Source organism: Thamnophis elegans, chromosome 14 (assembly GCF_009769535.1).
Source record: "Thamnophis elegans isolate rThaEle1 chromosome 14, rThaEle1.pri, whole genome shotgun sequence".
Taxonomy (NCBI): Eukaryota; Metazoa; Chordata; class Lepidosauria; order Squamata; family Colubridae; genus Thamnophis; species Thamnophis elegans.
In genome coordinates, this window is record NC_045554.1 from 4,781,967 (window position 1) to 4,806,800 (window position 24,834).

Genomic DNA, 24,834 nt, shown 5'->3' on the forward strand with positions numbered 1-24,834 from the left:
GGAAGATGGGCCAGTCCTGGAGTCTGGGGAGGGATCTGAGGAGGGATCTGTGTCAGAGGCAGAGAGGGGGCCAGGGCCGTCTGACAGTTATCAGCTGCCTTCAGAGTCAGACATCAGTGAGGCAGAAGAACAGCTGGAGCCTGTTCCCAGTGTGCGCATGCGCAGAGCTGCCAGATGAAGGGAACAACTAAAGAACAAGGGTCGACTTGGGAGTAAGGCCACAGGTGGATGATGAATGGCCCCTCCCAGAGGGAATAAAAGAGGAGCGAAAGGGGAGTGGAGTTTGCAGGAGACAAATTAGTTCACTTAATTGGTTCGTGACTCTCCAAGGCTCCTTGCCACATTTTGCAGAGATCGTCCTGGCAGCTCTCCAAGCCAGATAAGGTCTGTGACTGTAAATCCTCCTTTGAAAGACTTTGCTGGATGTGAATGAGCAGAATTCACAGTCAATGAATCAAAGGGTTTTTGTCGGGACCAGGAGTTTGCTTCAGGCTCTTGGGAAGCCTCGGTCAGAACACGGTGCTGAAAAGAGTAACTTATGACTTAATGACCAATCCTTGCACTTACGACCGTTGCACCCATGGAGGGTTTGTAAACCATTGATGGGGATTTGGCAAGTTGTGTGAACGCGACCTGTCCTGGTTTCAACCCCAGATGACTTCACATAATGCACCAACATGGTGAGAAGAAGACTGGTTGTGTACTTGTCGACTTAACGACCGCAACTGACCCCCAATTTTTTGGTTGCTCGGCAAAACAGTTGATAAGTGAGCTGCAGTCGCTCCGTGAATTTCTGCCGTTGTTAAGCTCGTCGGCCGGGTTGTTCAGTGACTCTGGCTTCCCCATTGCTGGCCAGGAAGGTCGCAAAAGGGGATCGTGTGACCCCAGGACATTGCAACCGGCAGAAATATGAAATTTTGATCCCGTGACCATGGGGATGCTGCAAGAGTCATAAGTGTGAAAAACGGTCATGTCACTTTTGACCAGGGTATATGTGGCATTTCTCTCTCTCTCTCTCACACACACACACATCTATCACGTATATCTGTCATCTATATCTATCTCCTATCTATCTATCTATCATCTATTATCTATCATCTATCTATCTTCTATCTATCTATCATCTATCTATCATCTATCTATCTATCATCTATCTATCTATCTATCATCTATCTATCTTCTATCTATCTATCTATCTATCTATCTATCTATCTATCTATCTATCTATCATCTATCTATCATCTATCTATCTATCTATCATCTATCTATCATCTATCTATCTATCTATCTATCTATCTATCATCTATCTATCATCTATCTATCTATCTATCATCTATCTATCATCTATCTATATCTATCTATCATCTATCATCTATCATCTATCTATCTATCTATCTATCTATCTATCTATCTATCTATCTATCTATCTATCTATCTCCATCTCTCTCAACTTTATCTATCTGTCTGTCTGCCTGCCTGCCTGCCTGCCTACCTACCTAGATCTATCTATTGTCTGTCTGTCTGTCTGTCTCTCTATCTCTCTATCATCTATCTATCATCTCTCTCCATTCATTTCTCTTCATCTATCTATCTATCTATCTATCTATCTATCTATCTATCTATCTATCTATCTATCTATCATCTCTCTCCATTCATCTATCTATCTATCTATCTATCTATCTATCTATCTATCTATCTATCTATCTATCTATCTATCTATCTATCTTCTCTCTCCATTTTTCTTCATCTATCTATCTATCTATCATCATCATCATCTCTCTCCATTCATTTATCTATCTATCTATCTATCTATCTATCTATCTATCTATCTATCTATCTATCTATCTATCTATCATCTATCATCTATCATCTATCATCTATCATCTATCATCTATCATCTATCATCTATCATCTATCATCTATCATCTATCATCTATCATCTATCTCCATCTGTCTCCATTCATCTTTCTTTATCTATCTGCCTGCCTGCCTGCCTATATCTATCTATTATCTATTTGTCTGCCTGTCTATCTATCTAAAAACCCCAAAGAAAGCAAGAATGTCCTTAAAACCTGCCCCTGACTTCGCTACCCGCGGCAAAACGGTGACGTCAATGATCCCAATCTCCTCCACACACACTTTCACCTTTGAACTCTGGTTATCAAAATACGAACAGGAAACGGGCGGATGCTCTACGCAAAGCTCCTTCCCGCTCGCAGCATCCACAAGGCTGAATTTACCTGAAGGCCCTTTGCCCTGTCATGGCAAAACCTGGAAATCCAGCAGAAAAAATTTTTTTTCATGCAAATGCAAAACCAAACGACGTAGAGATGAAGGAAACCTCAGATTTCTGGCCAAGATAAATTTTGGGGAAGATCCTGAATCACGCAGCCCCTGAATAGGCTGTATCAAACCGACTAAGATGATTTGTAAACTCCAATACGGGGGATGTGACACGGTGGCTCAGTGGCTAAGATGGCGAGGTTGTTGATCAGAAAGGTCGGCAGTTTGATGGTTCGAATCCCTAGCACCGCTTAACGGAGGGAGCTCCCGTGACTTGTCCCAGCTTCTGCCAAGCTAGCAGTTCGAAAGTATGTAAAAAATGCAAGTAGAAAAATAGGAGCCACCTTTGGTGGGGAAGGAACAGCGTTCCGTGCGCCTTCGGCGTTGAGTCATGCTGGCCACATGACCACGGAGACGTCTTCGGACAGTGCTGGCTCTTCGGCTTTGAAATGGAGATGAGCACCGCCCCCTAGAGTCGGGAACGACTAACACATATGCACGAGGGGAACCTTTCCCTTTCCCTTTCCCTTCATCTATGCCACCCCAGCTGATGGTTGCTTAGCTGTTCGATCTCCTTGCAAACCCAGTTCCTTATTGCTGCTTCCTTATCTGGATGGATGGAATGGAATGAGGAAATGCCAGGAAGCGGGGGGGGGGGGGGAACCGGGATCCGGTGTGAATCTAGAACTGGAAAAGATTATCCATTCTCCAAAGCACCTGAGGGTAGAACAAGAAGCAACAGGTGGAAACTAATCAAGGAGAGAAGCAACTTAGAACTGAAGAAAAACTTCCTGACAGTGAGAACAATTAACCAGTGGAACAGAAGTTGCCTCCAGAAGTTGTGAATGCCCCAACACTGGAAGTCTTTAAGAAGATGTTGGATAGCCATTTGTCTGAAACGGTATAGGGTTTCCTGCCTAGGCAGGGGGTTGGACTAGAAGACCTCCAAGGTCCCTTCCAACTCTGCTATTGTATCCTATCCTATCCTATCCTCTATATTCTGTTCTGTTCTGTTCTGTTCTACTCTGTTCTGTTCTGTTCTATCCTGTCCTGTCCTGTCCTATCCTATCCTATCCTATCTTATCCTATTATATTCTCTATATTCTATTCTATTCTGTTCTACTCTGTTCTATTCTATTCTATTCTATTCCATTCCATTCTATATTCTATTCTATTCTGTTCTACTCTGTTCTATTCTATTCCATTCCATTCCATTCTATTCCATTCTATTCTGTTCTATTCTATTCTATTCCATTCCATTCCGTTCTATTCCGTTCTACTCTATTCTATTCTATTCTATTCCATTCCATTCTATATTCTATTCTATTCTATTCTATTCTACTCTGTTCTATTCTATTCTATTCTATTCCATTCCATTCCGTTCTATTCCGTTCTACTCTATTCTATTCTATTCTATTCTATTCCATTCCATTCTATATTCTATTCTATTCTGTTCTACTCTGTTCTATTCTATTCCATTCCATTCCATTCTATTCCATTCTATTCTGTTCTATTCTATTCTATTCCATTCCATTCCGTTCTATTCTGTTCTATTCTATTCTACTCTGTTCTATTCTATTCTATTCTATTCCATTCCATTCCGTTCTATTCTGTTCTACTCTGTTCTATTCTATTCTATTCTATTCCATTCCATTCTATATTCTATTCTATTCTGTTCTACTCTGTTCTATTCTATTCCATTCCATTCCATTCTATTCCATTCTATTCTGTTCTATTCTATTCTATTCCATTCCATTCCGTTCTATTCTGTTCTATTCTGTTCTACTCTGTTCTATTCTATTCTATTCCATTCCATTCCGTTCTATTCTGTTCTACTCTGTTCTATTCTATTCTATTCTATTCCATTCCATTCTATATTCTATTCTATTCTACTCTGTTCTATTCTATTCTATTCTATTCCATTCCATTCCATTCCATTCCATTCTATTTTAAGATCAGGAGGGAGGCTGGAAGGATGGTGGATTAGCTCAGCCTAACAAGGAAGGAAGAGGGTGGGTGGGGTGGGGGTGGGGGGAAGCAAAAGAAAGAGGCAAACTCTTTGATAATACCTTAGGTGTCACCAATGACACACCCAGGAAGCCTGCTGACATGGGTGCGAAGGCCTTCTGAGAAGAGGGTGCTGGGCCAAGAAATGAAGCCAGCAGTTCCTTCAGTTTATTTTTTTTTGGGTGGGTGGGTGGGAAATTCTCATAACTGGCCTTTGCAGCAGGATGGGGTGGCGTGATAAACTTCCTGAACCACTGCAGTGCGTGTGTGTGTGTGTGTGTGATTGCGTGTGTGTGTGTGTGTGTGTGTGTGGTTTTTGTTTTTTTAAAGTCCTTTGGCTGAAACTTGCATTTGCATCCGAGGGAATCCCCATCTTCTCCGAAAAGCCGAGGGAGATGGCATCAGTGTCACTTCAGTTGTGATGACCCTGCCCCCTTCATGGGAAGGCGTGGATGCTGACGCAGGGCCATAAGCCACAGTGATGGGGCTTGGTTTGTTCGGGGCTGCTCGATTCAGCCAGGACGGGGTTTCGGCTGATGGTGGAGGACGGGTTCCAGGGGTGGGTTCCTGCCAGTTCTAACCTCTTCTACGGAAGAGGTTCCACAAATCTACAGTGCCGTTTAGAACCGGTTCCAGCTCCCTCCCTCCCTCCACCCGTCCGCACATCATCAAGATGAAGAGCGAGAGGAGGAATTCTGGGAGTTGAAGTCCACAAGTCTTAAACCACCCATCTGTCTGTCTGTCTGTCTGTCTGTCTGTCTGTCTATCTATCTATCTATCTATCTATCTATCTATCTATCTATCTATCTATCTATCTATCTATCCTCTCTCATCTCTCTCTCTATCAATTATCTATCATCTCTCTATCATATGTCTATATTATCTATCTACTATTTATCTACAGTATATCTATCAGCTATACGTATCTATCAATCAATCAATCAATCAATCATCTATCTATATCATCCGTCTGTGCACCCACCCACCCACCCACCCACCCACCCACCCACCCATCTATCATCTATCTATCTATCTATCATCTATCTATCTATCTATCTATCTATCTATCTATCTATCTATCTATCTATCTATCTATCATCTATCTATCTATCTATCTATCTATCTATCATCTCTCTCTCTATCAATTATCTATCATCTCCATCATATGTCTATATTATCTATCTACTATTTATCTACAGTTTATCTATCAGCTATATCTATCTATCTATCTATCTATCTATCTATCTATCTATCTATCTATCTATCTATCTATCTATCTATCTATCTATCTATCATCTCTCTCTCTATCAATTATCTATCATATCTCTATCATATGTCTATATTATCTATCTACTATTTATCTACAGTTTATCTATCAGCTATATGTATCTATCATCTATCTATATCATCCGTCTCTCCACCTGCCCACCCACCCAACCACCCATCCCTCTATCTATCTATCTATCTATCTATCTATCTATCTATCTATCTATCTATCTATCTATCTATCATCTATCTATCTATCTATCTATCTATCTATCTATCTATCTATCTATCTATCTATCACCTCTCTCATCTCTCTCTCTAATCTATCTACATCATCTATCTATCCAGCCACCTCTCACTCTCTATCTAGCTGTCTGTCCATATATATGTATCTGTCCGTCCATCCATCCATTTATCTCTCACTCTCTCATCCATCTATCTGTCCGTCCATCCATCCATCCATCCATCCATCCAAATTCTGAAACTGCCCATCTCTCTCACATGCAGATTCTAACTGGAGGCCCATCCCTTAGGTATAGAACAAGGGACATTTCTGTCCATACCTGCTGACTTTCCCAGTCTGCTTAGGATGGAATCGGGATCTTTATGGCAAAAGCAAAAAAGTCAATATTCCCCTTTTAAATAAATAAATAAATAAATTAAAGCTCTGAGCAAATAATGGGAGATTTTAACCAGCAATGGTGACTTTATAATTGTGCAATTTTTCTGACAGGCTCGTTATGCCCCCTAGTGACCATTGAATAAATTACAGAATCCACCTAGTGAATTTGAGCTGGAAACACATCGCGTTACTTACTGGAAGTATTTGTTGTTTTTATGACTTTTATTCATTTTTAGTCACCACGGAGACACCAGAGGTATGGCATTTCTCATTCCTGTTTCTATTTTTGCTAACTGTTCAGCGTCCAGTCGGTTGCACCTGCCGTAAATTCCAGGTTATTGTTGTTGTTAGTTGCGAAGTCGTCTCTGACCCATTGTGACCCAATGGACAATGTTCCTCCAGGCCTTCCTGTCCTCTACCATCCTCCGGAGTCCACTTAAGCTCACGCCAATTGCTTTGGTGACTCCATCCAGCCACTTCCTCCTCTGTCGTCCCCTTCTTCTTTTGCCCCCCATCCTTCCCAGCATGAGGCTCTTCTCCAGGGAGTCCTTCCTTCTCATCAGGTGGCCAAAGTCTTTGAGTTTCCTCTTCAGGATCTGGCCTTCTAAAGAGCAGTCAGGGTTGATCTCTTCTAGGACTGACTGGTTTGATTGCCTTGCAGTCCAAGGGACTCGCAGGAGTCTCCTCCAGCACCAGAGTTGGAAGGCATCAAATTCTAGGTAGCATCCCACAAAACACTGAAACTGCCTATCATGCTATTTCTGGCAAGATTCCAGTGGCTGAAAACCTCCAAAGTTAACTGGCTGGATTTTCCATAGCTGCTCCTGGCCATCATGGTGAGTATGTAGGCAATATCGTAGATTTGTTTTAGTAGAAAGCAATCAAGAGTGTGTCAGGTTTTTCAAAGATGCCCTGATTGATTCATGAGTCTCGAGCCAAGTTTCAAAAGAAAACCAGTCATTTATTAGGAGCACCATTTGGCAAGGCCTTATGCAGTCAGATCTGAGCCTCATTTGAATTATAGCTGAACTTTACCCCTGTTCCTTCCCTCCCCTCAGTCTGTGTCATAAATCACATTCCCCAATGTGGTGCACCCCTCCCAAACCCGCTGCAGTAATCTGAGATCCGACTCTAGCTGAAACTATGCGTGGAATGCGCTCCCCCCCCCTTTCCTCACCATGGCAACTTTACGAGTTGACATTCGGCTCCCCTCACTTTCCAAAAGTTGACCGAGTGATCTTCTGAAGAACGAACACCTTCCTTTCCAGGCCTGTAGATCTGGTGGCCTGAAGAATCAATGAATTGCATAAACAATAGGCAGATACTAGCAGCTTTATCTCTCTCCACCCACTTCCATTCCTGGCATTCTTTCTGATAAAGTTCGTGAAGAATGTAGAGAATACACAGTGGGAGAGCATCATGCTAATTTCTTCCTGGAATGGAAGGAGGAATGTTCCGTGAGGTTGCATAGTTACCCCGCTTGAGACCCAGAAACACACATACACACACACACACACAAAATAAATGAAGTCTTGAGAAGCAATTAGCAGTCTTCCAATATTTGAGGGGCTGCCACAAAGAAAAGGGAGTCCAGCTATTCTCAGGAGAAGAAGCAACGGATGGAAACTAATCAAGGAGCGAAGCAACCTAGAACTAAGGAGAAATTTATTGACAGTTGAGAACAATTAACCGGTGGAACAACTTGCCACCAGAAGTTGTGGCTGCTCTCCAACGCTGGTGATTTTTAAGAAGAGGCTGGACAACCAATTTGTCTGAAATGGTGTAGGCTTTCCTGCTTGAGCGGGGGGGTTGGACTAGAAGACCTCCAAGGTCCCTTCCAACTCGGTTGTTCTATATATTCTGTAAGTTTCCTACAATGGAAGAGAGGATGATAAAGATGATGGGGATGGAGAAGATAGCAAAAAAAAAAGTCTATTGTACTTAAAGAAAAGAATTCAGCTAGTATTGTTTTTATTTGGAAACCACTTCTGGATTTTTTGCTGGAAACTAAAAAAAAAAAAAGTGAAACTTTTGATTCCTGGTTTTGATGATTGGAAAGCTTTTGTTATTACAAAAAAGGCTTGAAGTGTATGTTGTGAGATATAAAGCAGAAAGCTGTGGTCGTATTTTTTAATATACATTTTATCACACTGAAAAAAAGTTGGAAGTCTCCATTTCTCTCCTTCTCACCCTCCTTCCCTTCCTCCCCCCATCTCACTCTCTCTCTTTCTCTCTTTCTCTCTCTCTTTCTTTCTCTTTCTCTCTCTCTTTCTCTCCCTCTTTCTCTCTCTTTCTTTCTTTCTCTTTCTCTCTTTCTCTATCTCTTTCTCTCTCGTTCTCTCTCTCTCTTTCTTCTCTCCTCTCTTTCTCTCTCTTTCTCCCTCTTTCTCTCTTTCTCTCTCTCTTTCTCCCTCTTTCTCTCTCTCTCTTTCTTTCTCTCTCTTTCTTTCTCTTTCTCTCTCTTTCTCTCTCTTTCTCTTTCTCTCTCTCTCTCTCTTTCTCTTTCTTTCTCTCTCTCTCTCTCTCTCTCTCTCTCTCTCATCAATAAAGTGAATTCAAGAGGTGGAAAAAATATTCAACCACGCTTCTGCCTGCCTTGCTAATTCTGATTTGCTTCTCAGAATCGGTTGTGGCGATGAGTCATATTTTGTAATCTTTTTCTTCCTTTCAGTTAATCTCGGGCAGGAACTCATACAATGGTTCCAGGGGCAGGCCATATTTCCTGACAAATGCTCAGAGCATTAAAAAAAAACACCTGATCTCTACTAGGAGCGGGCGATAGAATAATCTCCACATACGTACATGTTTTCCTTCCTTTCCGTGGCCTGCCCTGTTTCTCCCCCACCCCCACCCTTTGTTGTCCATTTTAGAATAACCCTAACCCCACCCTGTTGAGCTTGTCGATCAGGAAGGTCGACAGTTCGGCGGTTCGAATCCTGAGCACCGTGTAACGGAGTGAGCTCCCATGACTTGTCCCAGCTTCTGTCAACCTAGCAGTTCGAAAGCACGTAAAAAATGCAAGTAGAAAAATAGGGGCCACCTTTGGTGGGAAGGAAACAACATTCGGTGCACCTTCGGCATACTCTTACAAACCAGTGTATCTCATCCTTGGCAAATTTAAGATGTTTGTCTTCAACTCCCAGAATTCCTTATCAGCACTTTGGACTTCAGTTCCCAGAATTCCCCTCCTGGTGCCCTCTGAGCTTGGTGGTTTTCTTGTAGACATTTTATTACCAAAACTAGCAGAGGTGAAATTCAGCAGGCTCTGGCAGGTTCTAGGGAACCAGTAGCGAAATTTTTGATTAGTTCAGAGAACCAGCAAATACAGTGGTGGGTTTCAAAAAAAATTTGAACCTCACTCTGTGGGTGTGGCCTCCTTTGTGGGAGTGGCTTGCCAGCCATGTGACCTAGTGGGAGTGGCTTGCCGGCCATGTATTTTCTTTCTCTCTCTCTCTCTTTCTCTCTCTCTCTCTCTCTCTCTCTGTGTGTCTCTCTCTCTCTGTCTCTTTCCTTCCTTTTGTCTCTCTGTCCCTTTTTCCTTTTTTTCTTTCATCTCTCTCTCAATTTTTCTTTCTTTTTTTCTTTCTTCTTTCTTCCTTTCTTCCTCTTTCTCTCTCTGTGTGAGTCTGTCTGTCTGTCTGTCTCTCTGTATGTGTGTGTGTCAGTGGTGGGTTTCAAAAATTTTTGGAACCTCTTCTGTAGGTGTGGCCTGCTTTCCGGGTCCACTGGTGAAACCTCTTCTAACCGATTCGGTAGATTTGACGAACCGGTTCTACCGAACTGGTGCGAACTGGTAGGAACTCACCTCTGGGCAAATACCACCTCTGGCTGGCCCCAGAGTGGGGAGGGAATTGGGATTTTGCAGTATCCTTCCCCTGCTACACCCACCAAGCCACGCCCACAAAACCGGTAGTAAAAAAAAATTGAATGTCGCCGTTGCAAACTAGGTAACATCATCAGTGTTAAAAGGGAGTGGGGTTTGTGGAGAGGAGGAAGAGGAGGAGGAGGACTATAGAGTCCTTAATGCCTTGTGAGCTTGATGCTTTTCTTCAAGATGTTTGCTGCAAGACATTTTATTACCAAACTAAGTAACATCATCCGTGCAATGCCTTTAAAACCATTGAAACATACAAAAAAGAGGCATCAGTCTATATATTTTTTTTAAATGAAAAGTAAACGTGCCTAGCCTTCATTCTCCCTACTTCAGAGTAGGAAATACTCCCCTTCTTTTCAAGCACCAGCTCTCCCACCCTCCCCCTAAATCCCCCGAACACCCCCCCAACAAGCCCTATTATTATATTATTAATTCTAATAAAGTGATGTACTAATACCACTCTATAAGGACTTAGTAAGACCACACCTAGAGTACTGCATCCAGTTTTGGTCACCACACTATAAAAAAGAGGTTGAAACTCTAGAAAGAGGGCAGAGAAGAGCAACCAGGATGATTAGTCGACTGGAGGCTCAAACCTATGATGGACGGTTGCAGGAACTGGGCCTGGCTAGTCTAGGGAAGAGAAGGACCAGGGGAGACAGGAAAGCAGCCTTCCAATATTTGAGGGGCTGCCATAGAGAGGAGGGGGGTCAAGCTATTCTCCAAAGCACCCGAAGGCCAGAGAAGGAATAATGGATGGAAACTGATCAAGGAGAGATGCAACCTGGAAATAAGGAGGAATTTTCTGACAGTGAGAACAATCAATGGATGGAACAGAAGTTGTGGGAGCTTCATCCCTGGAGGCTTTCAAGAAGAGACCGGATTGACATCTGTCAGAAATGGTGTAGGGTCTCCTACTTGGGCGGTGTGTGTGTGTGTGTTGGACTAGATTACCTCCAAGGTCCCTTCCAACTCTGTTCATCTGAGACTGGACTGCCATTGGTCAGAAATGGTACAGGGTCCCCCTGCTTGAGCGAGGTGGGGGTTTGGACTAGATGACCTCCAAGGTTCCTTCCAACTCTGTTCATCTGAGACTGGGCTGCCATCTGTCAGAAACGGTGTAGAGTCTCCTGCTTGAGTGTGGTGGGAGGTGGACTAGATGACCTCCAAGGTCCCTTCCAACTCTTTTCATCCCAGACTGGACTGCCGTTGGTCAGAAATGGTGTAGAGCCTCCTGCTTGAGCAGGGTGGGGGGTTGGACTAGATGACCTCCAAGGTCCCTTCCAACTCTGTTCATCCCAGACTGGATTGCCGTCGGTCAGAAACGGTGTAGGGTCTCCTGCTTGAGCGGGGTGGGGGGTTTGGTCTAGATGACCTCCAAGCTCCCTTCCAACTCCGTTCATCTGTTCAACTCCCCCCCCCCGCCCAAAAAAAGGGGGGGGGAAAGGCCAGGCAGGGGCAACGCGGCTCCTTTAAAAGAATCGAACGGAATGTATCAAAACAAAAGCGCGGGGCCCGCCCATTGGCCGCCCGGTGGCCACGTGACCCCACAGCTGATTTCCTGCGCTTTTATCCCCTTGCCTTTGATCTCCCTCTTCGCTGCTTCGGCTCCTTTGCGGGCTTCGCGGCCGGAGTGGATATTTTTCCCCCCTTCTTTTTGTTTTTCCTGCCCACGACGAAGTTGCCTGGCCGGAGAAGCGCAGGAGGCTCGCTTCCCCTCGGCAGCTGACAGCTGAGGCTTGATTGATCAGTATTGGGGGACCCCCCCAACCCCCATTTCACCCTCTCCCCCCCTCCGCCTCCCCTCTCCCGGGCTCCCTTTCCGAGCCCTTCCCCACCACGCGCGGACAAAGGCGAAGCGGCCGCGGGCTGTGTGGGGTGGGGAGGGAAGGAAGGAAGGAAGGCAGGCCCGGGGCTTCCTCCATGGCGCAGGCGGCTCCGCTCAACCTGCTGGAGCCCGGCGGCTTCCCCATCCAGGTGGAGCACGATCGGAAGCGGAGGCAGTTCACCGTCCGCTTGAACGGTAAGGGCCCGGGGGGAGAGAAAAGAAGGCTGGGGAAGCCCCCCACCACCACCACGGGGGTTCCCTTCCTGCCCCCCCCTCTGGCACTGCAATGGGGCGGGGGGGGGTCTTTTGTTCGCCACCTGGCAGGGCAGAACCTCCCCCCCCACCGCTGTGGCTGCTGATCCGGTAAAGCCATCCGAATTTGGGGAGGGGGTTTGCAAGCAAGCTCTGCCGGGTGGGGTGGGAATGGGGGGCTTGATTAAAGACAAGGAGGGGAGGGGGCTGCCCAGCGGAGCAAAGGTGCCCGCTTAAGCTCCCCACCTTCCCTCCCTCTAAGCCCCCCCCGCAAGGAAAACCCTGAAATTAAAAGGAAAGTGGGGAGGGGGGTTGCAAACAAGCCCTACGGGGTGGATTTGGGGTGGTGGGTTCGATTAAGCCAAGGAGGGGAGTGGGCTGTCCAGCGGAGCAAGGTGGCCGCTTAAGCTCCCCACCTTCCCCTCCCTCTACGTCCCCCCCCCCAAGGAAAACCCGGAGATTAAAAGGAAATTGGGTAATTGAAAATGCATTGATTTCAAAAGCAGCCGTCGCTTTTGCAACCGGGCGCCCCCGGGCACACCCTACTGGGTAAGTTACGGGGTGTGTGGGGGGCTTTTTCCTCCCCTTCACTTTCTATTTTTAAACCCCGGCCTCTCGACACGGCTTTACAATCCGCTGCTATGCTCCTCTTTGAGACCTCCTGTATTGATTTGGGTGGGGGGCGTTTGCTGAAGAGAGTCTCCTGGTTTGGTGACTCGAGAATCCTGCACTGAAGGGTTGACAGCTTGGGGGGTGGGGGTGGAGCTGGCTTTGATTGGTCTGACTAGGTGGCTCAGTGGCTAAGACACTGTGCTTGCCGATCAGAAAGGTCCAGCGGTTCGAATCTCTAGCACAGGTATGCCTGAGCAGGGGGTTGGTCTAGATGACCTCCGAGGTCCCTCCCAACTCTTGTTCCTGTTACTAAACTGACTTTGGGAGGCTTGGAAAGCGGCCAAATGCTGGGTTGGTTCAAGGTCTCTGAAGTCTTCCCTTTCTGCTAAGCCAGGGGTGTCCAAACTTGGGAACTTTTAAGACTTGTGGACTTCAACTCCCAGAATTCCCCAGCCGTCTGGCTGGGGAATTCTGGGAGTTGAAGTCTACAAGTCTTAAAAGTTCCCAAATTTGGACATCCCTGTACTAAATCATGGCTTGCAGCTGCCCTTGGCTTCCTTGTTGTCATGAGCCCAGCTGTGATGGATAATCTTACAAAGGCTCTGGATTTGCTGCATGGAGTTAAACCAAGCCCATCCCACGGATGAGTTAGCACTGTGTTTTGTCAAAGATGGAAACTTTTCAGATGGGTGGACTTCAACTCCCAGAATTCCCCAGCTGGCATCGCTTTCAGTTGACAGAAACCTTTGGGGAGAAAGAAACCCAATGAATTTGATTTCTAGTTGGGAGGCAAACACAGCTGGCTGAGGAATTCTGGGAGTTGAAGTCCAGCCATCTTGAAAAGTTTCCACATTTGAAAACCGGGGTTTAGCAAAATACATACCAACCTAGCTTGTGTGATTTGTGGCTTAAAGGTTTTGACTTAGATCAGCCTCCTGGCTTTTATTTAATATTTTGTACCGGTAGTTAAACCATGGTTTAATAGGAAGCGCAAATTAGTTTCTGGTTTGGTGTTATGCTTGAGCTAATGCACGTGGTACACAAGGAGCTAAAGAGTCTCTTTCAAACTCTCTTCGTTTTCCTTGCAGCTGTTCACTTTAAAAAAAAGTTGGCAAGTTTTTGTTAAAGTCTGTCCTTGTTTCATTCGAACGGCAGGCTGCGTTAAAACAAACAACTCCGAAAATGAATGCAGCGCGCAGGGCTGTTAAACGGCTGAAAATAGAAATACACAGCATTTGCCTTCTTTTCCTCTCGGGCCTGGCATGGCTGAAGAATGATCTTTGGACAATGGGTGAAAGTAAAGAGCGAATGAATTTTTGCAGGCTGGAAGGGGGTTTCAGCAGCCAAAGGAATCACGCTTTCCTTAAAATAGCACAAGGTTAAAATAGTTCCATAGTGACGGATTGCGAAGGAAATCTGCCGGACCTATAAATCAAGGGGTTTGTTTCTCTCCAAAGTTTTTGTTTCAGCTGAAAATATTTCTGTTTTGTTTTGTAAAGGCATCTTGAATTCCGTTTGGTTGGGAAGAGAGATGGGTCAGAGACTACGAATTGCGTCTTGTCGCCGTATTTATACAAGAACAGAGCATTTGAGAGGGGGGGGGGAGGAGATAACCAGAACAACATATGCTTGGATTTCTTGGCTCGGGTTTAGGAAAGTTCTCCAGAGTTAGAGTGTCAGGCTGGCTTGATTAAAAGTTCATGATTCAGACAGACATGAGAACAGTATTTGAGGGGCTTCTCCCAAGATGGGGGGGGGGGTTGTCAAATTATTTTCCAAAGCACCAAAAGAAACAGTGGATGGAAATGAACCGAGGAGAGAAGCAACATAGCAACGTAAGGAGAAATTTCCTGAAGAGCCTCTGGAAGTTGTGAATGGATGCTCCATCTCTGGAGGCTTTCAAGAAGAGATTGGATAACCATTGGTCTGAAATGGTATAGGGCAGAGGTGAGCAAACTTGTGGCTCTGGAGCCGCATGTGGCTCTTTTCTCACACTGCTGCGGCTCTGTCACCGGTCGGCGCCACAATTTTGAGAGGAGCTTCTGGTGGAGGGGTGGGGAGGAAGAGAAGCACAATGCGCCAGGAGAAGACTCTATGGCAAGGGGAGGCTTTTCCAATTGATAGGGCTTTTGGTTATGACAGGTAGAGGAAAAAGGACGCCACGCTGGGAGGAGACTCTATGGTGGGGGAACCGGACTTCCAGTTGGTAGAGGGAAAAGGACGCCACGCTAGGAGGAGACTCTATGGTGGGGGAACCGGACTTCCAGTTGGTAGAGGAAAAAGGACGCCACGCTAGGAGGAGACTCTATGGTGGGGGAACCGGACTTCCAAATGGTAGAGGGAAAAGGATGCCACGCTAGGAGGAGACTCTATGGTGGGGGAGCCGGACTTCCAGTTGATAGAGGGAAAAGGACGCCACGCTAGGAGGAGACTCTATGGTGGGGGAACCGGACTTCCAGTTGGTAGAGGGAAAAGGACGCCACGCTAGGAGGAGACTCTATGGTGGGGGGGGACCAGACTTCCAGTTAGTAGAGGAAAAAGGACGCCACGCTAGGAGGAGACACTATGGTAGTAGTAGCAGTAGCAGTTAGACTTATATACCGCTTCATAGGGCTTTCAGCCCTCTCTAAGCGGTTTACAGAGTCAGCATATCGCCCCCACAGTCTGGGTCCTCATTTCACCCACCTCGGAAGGATGGAAGGCTGAGTCAACCTTGAGCCGGTGAGATTTGAACCACCGAACTGCAGTTAGCAGTCAGCTGAAGTGCCTGCAGTACTGCACCCTAACCACTGCGCCACCTCGGCTCCACTATGGTGGGGGAACCGGACTTCCAGTTGGTAGAGGAAAAAGGATGCCACACTAGGAGAAGACTCTATGGTGGGGGAACTGAACTTCCGGTCAGCTCCAGAATTGAACGGGGAGCTTCCAGTTAGGACCTTTGTGGCTCGCGGTGTTTTATTTTCTGTGGGAAACGGGTCCAAATCTCTCTTTGAGTGTTTAAGTTTGCCGACCCCTGGTATAGAGCAGTGAGGGTGGACCTTTTTTGGCACCGACGGCTCAAACCAGAACGCGCATGCATGCGTGTGCGACAGAGTGCCTGAACTCTGAGGACCAGCTGCCCGGTGTGCATGCGTGTGCCGGCCAGCTGGTCTTCGGCTTTCTGGCACATGTATGTGCATTGGCCAGGTAGTTTCCTGGTTTCAGCTGTTTTGGGACTGTTTCCAGACTGTTATTCAGGCTATTTTGGGCTGTTTGAGGTCGTTTTTTGGACCTGTTCTTTAGCGGTCCGTTTTTTGATCGCTAAAGAACAGGCGTCAACTTGGGAGTAAGGCCAGAGGTGGACGATGAATGGCCCCTCCCAGAGAAAATGAAAGAGGAGTGAAAGGGGAGTGGAGTTTGCAGGAGACCATTAGTTCACTTCATTGGTTCGTGACTCTCCGAGGCTCCTTGCCAAGTTTTGCCACTCTTCAAGCCAGATGAGGTCTGTGACTGTAAATCCTCCCTTGAAAGACTTTGCTGGATATGAATGAGCAGAATTCACAACCAACTAATAAAAGGGTTTTTTGTCGGGACCAGGCGTTTGCTTCGTGCTCTCGGGAAGCCTCGGTTGGAACATGTACCGTATTTTAAAATTTCTGGGTGTGGGTGTCTGGTGTGACATGGTTTTTCTTTCCATTTGCAGGCTGCCATGATAAAGCTGTCCTGTTGTATGAATACGTAGGGAAGAGGGTGGTGGATCTTCAACATACAGAAGTCCCAGATACCTACAGGGGCAGAGGAATCGCAAAACATCTGGCCAAGGTATGGATTAGCCTGGTTGCCCTTCCTGAAAGAGATACAGGAGGTCTTCGGGTGGTGGTGGTGGTGTGGATTTCTGCTTTCCCATTTAATTAATTCTAAGTTGTCTTTTTTCTGAATACACCCACAAAGATTTACATACCTTGCAGGGAATGTAAAAGTTTTGTAGGTGAAGGAGTAGCCAAACCTGAGGAGGCGGAGTCAAAAGGGGAATTGGCTTAGAATCCCTACGTAGTCACCAGCGGACTAAGTCCCACCTCCCTTGAATTCTGTGGATCCTGATTGGATCCTTAGTTGAGAAGATTTATTTGCATAAGCAAGGGTATCAATAAATCAATATAATTGGACCTTCCTGTGTTCACACCTGACAGGTTGTTTCTTACAAGTAGCAATTACTTAAACAAGAACCAATGATTATTATAATAATTAACATTGTTCATTCACTGTTTAATATTTTAAAGTAATTGTTTAGCATACCTCCCAATTAATAAATAATGAATAGATGCCTTAATAATACAGCCGTACCTTGGTACTCAACTACTTTGAGATTCATGGAATCTGGCACACTGAACACAGTTTTGGGGCATGTTAAAGTCTAGTTTTAACTTTTCTCAACCGTGACAAATTTAAGATATACAAAGTTCAATCCCAGAATTCCTTGACGGCTGGAGAATTCTGGGAGTTGAAGTCCACACACCTCAACGTTGCTAGGATTGAGATACATAGATCTAGCTAATATTTTGCCAGTTTTTAAGAGTACCACTAGTTGTTGTTGTTTTTTGCAAGAGACGCGGTGGCTCAGTGGCTAAGACACTGAGCTTGTTGATCAGAAAGGTTGACAGTTTGGCGGTTCAAATCCCTAGTGCCACGTAACAGAAGTCCCAGCTTCTGCCAACCTAGCAATTCGAAAGCAGGTAAAAAAATGCAAGTAGAAAAACAGGAACCACCTTTGGTGGGAAGGTCACAGCATTCCGTGCGCCTTTGGCGTTGAGTCATGTCGGCCACATGAGCACGGAGATGTCTTCGGACAGTGCTGGCCCTTCGGCTTTGAAGCAGAGATTAGCACCACCCCCTAGAGTTCAAAGTTTAATGAATTTATATGCCGCTCAATCCCGAAGGACTCCAGGCGGCTTACATATAAAAACAATTTTAATAGAATACTAAAAAAAATTAAAATAGAGAGACAAAGCAAGTTAAAAAGACACAACACGCACTCAACTTTAGTGGGGCTGGACCTCATTCAAGAGGTCAACAGCCCCAGGCCTGCCGGAATAGCCAGGTCTTAGTAGACTTTCGGAAGGCCGAGAGAGAGGGGAATGAGGGAGGGAAATAAAATTTTATTGTACATATTTTGGGCATTTTTTCTTTTTAGATCCAGAGTATTAATTCCTAGAAAAGTGCACTTGCAATTAGAAAAGAGATTAAACTTGGCATTTGTTAAACATGTCCCTTCCAAAGACATTTCCAAAATAGAAGGTGGTTTTTTGTTTGTTTAAATCCATTTTATTGTCACCAACTGAAAGAAAATTCACCTAGTAAGTTTGATGACCTCACATCAACGTTGCCCTCAGCCAAGCTTGTTGGCTGGCTGAAAGCCACAGATGGAATAGAATGTTCTCTTAACGTATTGAAACCAGCACAATGCAAATCTGATTTTCTAGCTCTAACCATCTTTCCTTTCAAGCGATTGTTTTACAAAAAATAAAATCGTAAATCCCATTGAGAGGTTCAGTGGCCACTGGCCCGGGCACCACGGACTTTCCTGGCCAATTGAGAAAAAACTGGAAGTGAAAATCCCACACATTTGGTGGAGAAGATGGATTGACTATACTCAAAATAAATACGGGACTAAGAAATTCCAGAGAGCTTATGACTGAAGAAACAAGGAATGATATATAGAGCTAGCCTAGCAAAGAGGAGTTAAAGCTCAAATGAAAGATGATACTAACTTTTTTTTTTTAAGTTTATCTTAGAATATCTTTGTTAAAGATTTATACCTTGTATTCATTCTGGGAAGTGGGGGGGGGGAGAGAGATGGGGGGGGGTTGGGTGGGGAGGGTAGGGGGAGGGAGGTAAACATTTGTAAAAGTTTTTTACAAGAGCCAAGGTGGCGCAGTGGTTAGAGTGCAGTACTGCAGGCCACTTCAGCTGACTGTTAGTTGCAGTTCGGCGGTTCTAATCTCACCGGCTCAAGGTTGACTCAGCCTTCCATCTTTCCGAGGTGGGTGAAATGAGGACCCAGACTGTGGGGGCGATATGCTGACTCTGTAAACCGCTTAGAGAGGGCTGAAAGCCCCATGAAGCAGTATATAAGTCTAACTGCTATTGCTATTTTTTTTTTCCAAATTTTCAATTAAAAAAAAATCCCACACATTTGGAGCAAGCTGGACCAGGGACCGCTGCCCTTCCCTCTGAAAAAATAAAAAAAAATCTTGGTTTAATTTCCGTCTACGCGCATGGATTTTACAGCTGTTGTCCAGCAGCATTTCAGCCGGTCGCATCAAAATTGCCTCGTTGGGCTTTCGCTGATGATTCCTTGTATTATTCCTCCGTCCTTTGTTCGTTAAACTAGCTAATGAGCGTGGAGAAACCGGTCCAGAGCTGATTACAAGCTGGGGGCTCCAAAGGGAGAGATTGAACTTGCTTCACAATCTGCAATTGATGGTTAAGCCGCTTTGGCTTGCAAATTCTGATCCTTAAGAGGCCCGTTATGGTTTTGCTAGGATCTTGATTCTTCTCTGCGTCCCGGTTTTATCTCCCCTGAGTTGCTCTTCTGTTCTTCTTCCCAAGGATGGTTTCCTTGGTCTACATAAAAAGGGTTCTGAGCTAGGCTTCCCCAAAAGGCACGAAGCAGATTCCGACAAAACCCCTTTTATTAAACGAGCGTGAATTCCTCTCATTCACATTCAGCAAAACAGTCTTTCAAAGGAGTATGTATGAGCACAGACCTTATCTAGCTTGGAAACCTGCTAAATATGTAAACCATGACCTGGGATGACTTTTGCTTGGGTTTGGCTAATGCTTGTTGTGGCCAGATTGGGCAACAGGGAGTCACGCCTTCCCCCGAGATCGTTGGATTATTTATGATGATTCAGAAGCTGGAGTTGGGGCTGAAGGAGTCCACACCTACACTTTTTGGCTAGCAGAAGCCAAAATTGCTAGAGAATATTGGGTCTAAGCCTATTGTGGCCCGCTGGCAGAGCCGGCAGCAGAGTCGGACAGTGAGGAGGTTGGGGAGGAACCTGGGCCAGTCCTGGAGTCTGGGGAAGGCTCCAATGAGGGCTCTGTGTCGGAGGCAGAGAGGGGGCCAGGGCCGTATGCCAGTTACCAGCTGCCTTCAGAGTCAGACATCAGTGGGGCAGAAGAACAGCTGGAGCCTGTTCCCAGTGTGCGCATGCGCAGAGCTGCCAGACGAAGGGAAGAGCTAAAGAACAGGGGTAGACTTTGGAGTAAGGCCACAGGTGGATGATGAATGTCCCCTCCTAGAGGAAATAAAAGAGGAGTGAAAGGGGAGTGGAGTTTGCAGGAGACAATTTGTTCGGTTAATTGGTTCATGACTCTCTGAGACTCCTTGCCAGGTTTTGCAGATATTGGTCTGGCAGCTTTCCAAGCCAGAGAAGGTCTGTGACTGTAGATCTCCCTCGAAAGACTTTGCTGGATGTGAATGAGCAGAATTCACTCTCCCCTTCTCTCCCTCAGGCTTGCCCCACAGAGGCCTCTCCTATCTTATCCCCTTGTCTCCCTCAGGTTCCTCTCCAAACTCCCAGCCCATAGGCCGGATGAGTCACGCGCTGGCCACACCCAAGTGGCAGTTGGAATAGAGTTATTTTCAGGTGGGGAGGGGGAGTAGAACGTCTAACTCCTTAGAGCATTATAGTGTGTTAATAATACTAATGATCTGATGGTCGTTTTGAAAAATCCTTTCTTAGAAGCCAAGAGGAACATACTGTACGTGCCATATTTCAAGTTTGTAGACTTTACAGTTCTGGAAATTTCGCGATGTCACATGAGTGGCATTTCGCTTGTATTATTTTCACATAAATGCACTCCTTGCAACAGAACTTCTAATGCCAACCGTGGTTGTCATTTGTGAACTACCTCTATTTCAGACGCTAACTCTGTTTCTTCCTCCTCTTTGTTGTCAGGCCGCATTGGACTTCGTGGTGGAGGAAGATCTGAAAGCCCACCTCACTTGTTGGTATATCCAGAAATACGTCAAGGAGAACCCACTGCCACAATACATGGAACGTTTACAGTCTTAACACAGAACCTTGCTTGGAGATGTCCACCAGGCCCTTCTTTTAGTGACTCAAAAGCTCTCACGGGGACACCCTCGCTTGCCTCTGCACATGCTCAGAGGCCCTGCTTTTGGAGGAAAAAAAAAAACAAGCCAGATGCCATGATTTCTCAACCATGCTTCCAAGCCGTCCGGCTGACCGAGAATTTTACAGTCTGCATTTGCCTTTTTTTCTCTTTGGCAGGGAAACCCTCGGGCAAAATCCAACCTCCTGCCAGTGGGGTGAACTTGTGGTGGTGTAGAAGGCATGGGGGGGGTCTGGTTTCCAACGAGGGTTGAGCTAAAGCAAATCCGCTCGGCCGGTCTTCTCCAGCATGGAGAAAACAGAAGCCGAGTTATCGGGGTGTCTTCGAACCCTTGGCTAGGTTGATCGTGCGGCCACGCGGTGGATAAACATGGAGCCGGATACAAGCAGTCCAATCAACGTTGAGCTCCTGCCATGGGATCTCACCACCCTGCCGAAGCATGGACAGACATGGAGAAATGACTTTCCACGGGGACGCTGGCTCAACTGAGGGCAACGCGTTGGGTGTTTTGGGGTGATGGTGTGTGAAGAAGAAGCTTAGGTGGATTCTACGGACATTTTGAAAAATGGGCTGGCGCTGCTATTTATCTCGTTTTGGGGGGCCCTCCCTTCCCTTCTCAATCTCCCCTGGTGGGGAAGGATTCCCGTTGCACGGAGGAAGAAGAGGAAGACGAAGAGCGAGGGGCTAAGAAGGATGGACACCAGGAAAAGGAAGGGAAGAGTGTTGAAAAATGATGGACACCTCCAACCAGAAGAGAGACGTTTTCTACTCGAGCCATTTGGGGGGGGGGGTGAAACGGATCCATAATGCAGATAGAGTAAGTGAGGTGGAATCCTACAAGGGGGGGGGCTGAAATGGGAGATGCCGTTAGGAGGTGGTCTTTGAGACGAATTGGATCCAACTTGGCTCAAGGGAAAGAGGGAGTGAAACTAAAGAAGTCTACTCCATGGGGGGTAGGGGGAGAAGTTTGCTTCTCTTGGATCGAACGGCTTCATTTCTTCAACCCTTCGCTTCTGGCGGAGGCAGCCGGGGGTCCTGGGAAGAGTGGGTCAGAATAGTGGGATAGAAGAGGGGCCTTCATAAGGATTGTGATTAAACTAGGAAGGTCGAAGCTTGCCAAGTTTTAAGATCTGTGGGGATTCCGGGAGTCGGAAGTCCACCAGTCTTCCGGTTGCCCCAGCTTCAGTAACTTTTTAAAGACTGGTGGACTTCCACTCCCAGAATCCCCACAAGTCTTAAAAGTTGCCAAGGTTGGATCCTCCTGTTGAAACATTGCCTATCCAAGAGGACTGTCAAAAGTTACCTCTTTAGATTGCAATGGCTTGCAAGATAATACAGTAAGATTTTGCAAGGAAGCTGTAATGGCCTTCTGCTTCCTGCTCCCTTCCCCCAACCCCACCCCCACCCCCAATCCTGAATTGGAGTGGTGGTGTTTATTTAGTCCTATTGTCCCTAGCCAAGCAGCCTTCAAAAGGTCTAGGAATACAGTTTTCATCACCCTGGGCCAGTTCAGAAGGGTGCCCACGCTGGGGAAACGGGGTTTAATAGGACGGTGGCACCTGGAAGGATTTGCTTGGGTGAATTTTGCCATGGAATTCCAATTCCTTTGGGGATTGAAGTGTCCCTATCCTCCTTTTTTCCCCCCACCCTGCCCATTTCATCTCCTTACGCGTGTCTTTGGGAATTTCAGCAGAAATAAATGAGAAAATGAGATAAGGCAGTTACCTAAAAGGGTCATATTTGGAGCAGCAAATGGTTTGTGGTTTTGATTTGTGGATGGCTCTAAAAGCAAACATTTCTCAAACGTGGTAGCTTTAAGATGGCCGGGGTGGGGTGGGGTGGAGGCTTCAACTCCCAGAATTCCTGGCTGGGGATTTCTGGGAGTTGAAGTCCACCCGTCTTAAACGGGCTACGTTTTGAGAAACACCGTTCTGAAAACATACCAGGGGGAATCCAGCTGGAGTTTTGTTGGGAGGACTGGTACTCTTATATACACACACACACACGCACACACCACACACACACACACACACACACACCTTATCTGATGGGCATCCACCCAGGGTTGGGATTCAGCCAGTTCGTACCGGTTCAGGCAAATCGGATGCTAATTTTGCATGTGGTTTGCTGAATCAGTATTTGGAAGGACTGGCTGGCCCGCCCCTCCCCGTGTCCACGCGGCTCATTCATCATGCCAGGTAAGTGCAGGGCCCGCGCAGAGGTTCTGGTGTGTGTGTGTGTGTGTGTGTGTGAAAAACAGGGCTCTGGAAGTCCAGAAATGGGCGCCTTTCCAGCCTTCGGAGCCCAGGGAAGTCCATTTTCGCCCTCCCGAAGGCTCAAGACAAGCTTCTGGAGCCTGGGGAGGGCGAAACACTCCCCCCCCCCATGGTGCAGGAGGCTGAGTAGGCCACGCCCACCACAGCCACGCCCACCCAGCAACCTGGCAGAGAACCGGTTGCTGACATTTTTCAATCTGCACCACCCACCCACCCAGCAAGCGACAATATTTAAGACTGCTTGTCGTACAATTCGAACACTTGAACACTTCTCCGCCTTACCGTTCGATAACTGTCATGGCCCCTCCGTTGTCTTCAGTTATCTCTACGCCCTCCTTATCTATGAAAATACTATTGGGTGCTGAGGAGGAGGAGGAGGAGGAATGATGAATTATCCTAAATAGGATGGGAATATTTTCCTGGGCTGAAGAGGGGAGCTTGCAAAAGTCAGAGTTAGTCTGAAATGCAATTATTTCAGAAAGGCTCCAGTTTTCTTCCGTGGGGCAAAAAAAGTTCCGCAAAAGTTTGTGGAACTTACTGAGATATTTTTTTGTTGTTTATTAACACCGATGCTTTTATTTTGGGCAGGGGGGACAGGGGAAACCCTTCACTTTTCTGCAGTTTTAAATTTTTGCATTGCAGGGGGACAGGGGGAAGGCAGGTGGGGGGGAGATAGCGATCAAATCCTTATCCTTGAAGGACTCACAAAGTCCAAGGTGATGGAATGGAGGGGTCCCCCCATTTTTTCCCTCTATGGGAGTATCTCAGTTGTTAAGTGTTTTCGGCGCAGCTTTGGTCTGTCCCAGAGGTGGTGGAATTCCAGCTGTAGTCGAAACTGGCTAGAGATTCCCGGAAGTGCCAACTTCTATGCAAGAGGCCAAATTGGGGCGGTGGGGGGGGGGATGAAACTTTAGCAGATCTTTCGGAAGGGAAAAAAAATACTTCTGGGATCTGTTGGAGGAATAACGGGGCACGGATGAAGCACCTCCTTATGGTTAGATTGAGGGGTGGGGGAGTCCACCAGGAGGACACGGAGCTTCAAGCATCCCAGGGCCCCCAGCCTCAAGGACCAGCTGCCACTTTCAAGAGGCATCAGCTTAGAAGATTTGGAGGAAGAGGAGGGGAAGTGGGGGGGCTGGCTCCATGGGGTTGATTTCATCCTTATTCTATGTGCCTTTCTGACTCAGGATTTCTTAAAACTGTGACCTTTCCGGTTGGTGTGTACACGTGTGCTTTTAATATTTTCCTCCTCCTCGGGTTGTGTTATTAATAAAAGTCTGGGCCTGTTGCATGAAATGTAATTTCGTAAAAAAGTGTGGCTAAGGTGTTTGGTCGCTAAAGTTATCCCTTGCTTTCGGTGGGATTGGGACTTGGAAAGACAATGGAAAAGGGCACAGATTCACTTATGCCAAAGACTGATGGGTTCGTTCTCCCTCCCTCCCTCTCTCCTCCCCTTTCTCCTCTCTCTCCCCCTCTCCTCTCTCTTTCTTCTCCCTCTCTTCTTTCTCCTTCTCTCCTCTCTCCTCTCACTCACTCCTCTCTCTCTCTCCTCTCCCTCTTTCTCCTCTCCTCTTTCTCCTGCTCTCTTCTCTCTCCTTCCTCTTTCTCCCCCTCTCCTCTCTTTCCTTTCTCCCCCTGTTTTTCCTCCCTCTCTTCTTTCTCCCCTCTCCTCTTCCTCCCCCTCTCTTCCTTC

General features: G+C 46.4%; 1 protein-coding gene across 1 annotated transcript; it reads left to right on the forward strand.

Annotated features, from left to right (window-relative positions):
- Positions 1 to 11,603: 11,603 nt before the first annotated feature.
- Positions 11,604 to 21,923, forward strand: NATD1 (N-acetyltransferase domain containing 1). The gene is made up of 3 exons (XM_032231267.1): positions 11,604 to 12,075; positions 16,427 to 16,545; positions 20,688 to 21,923. Exons 1-3 carry the CDS (start codon positions 11,976 to 11,978, stop codon positions 20,802 to 20,804), a joined length of 336 nt encoding a protein of 111 aa, XP_032087158.1. The 5' UTR covers positions 11,604 to 11,975; the 3' UTR covers positions 20,805 to 21,923.
- The last annotated feature ends 2,911 nt before the right edge of the window (positions 21,924 to 24,834 follow it).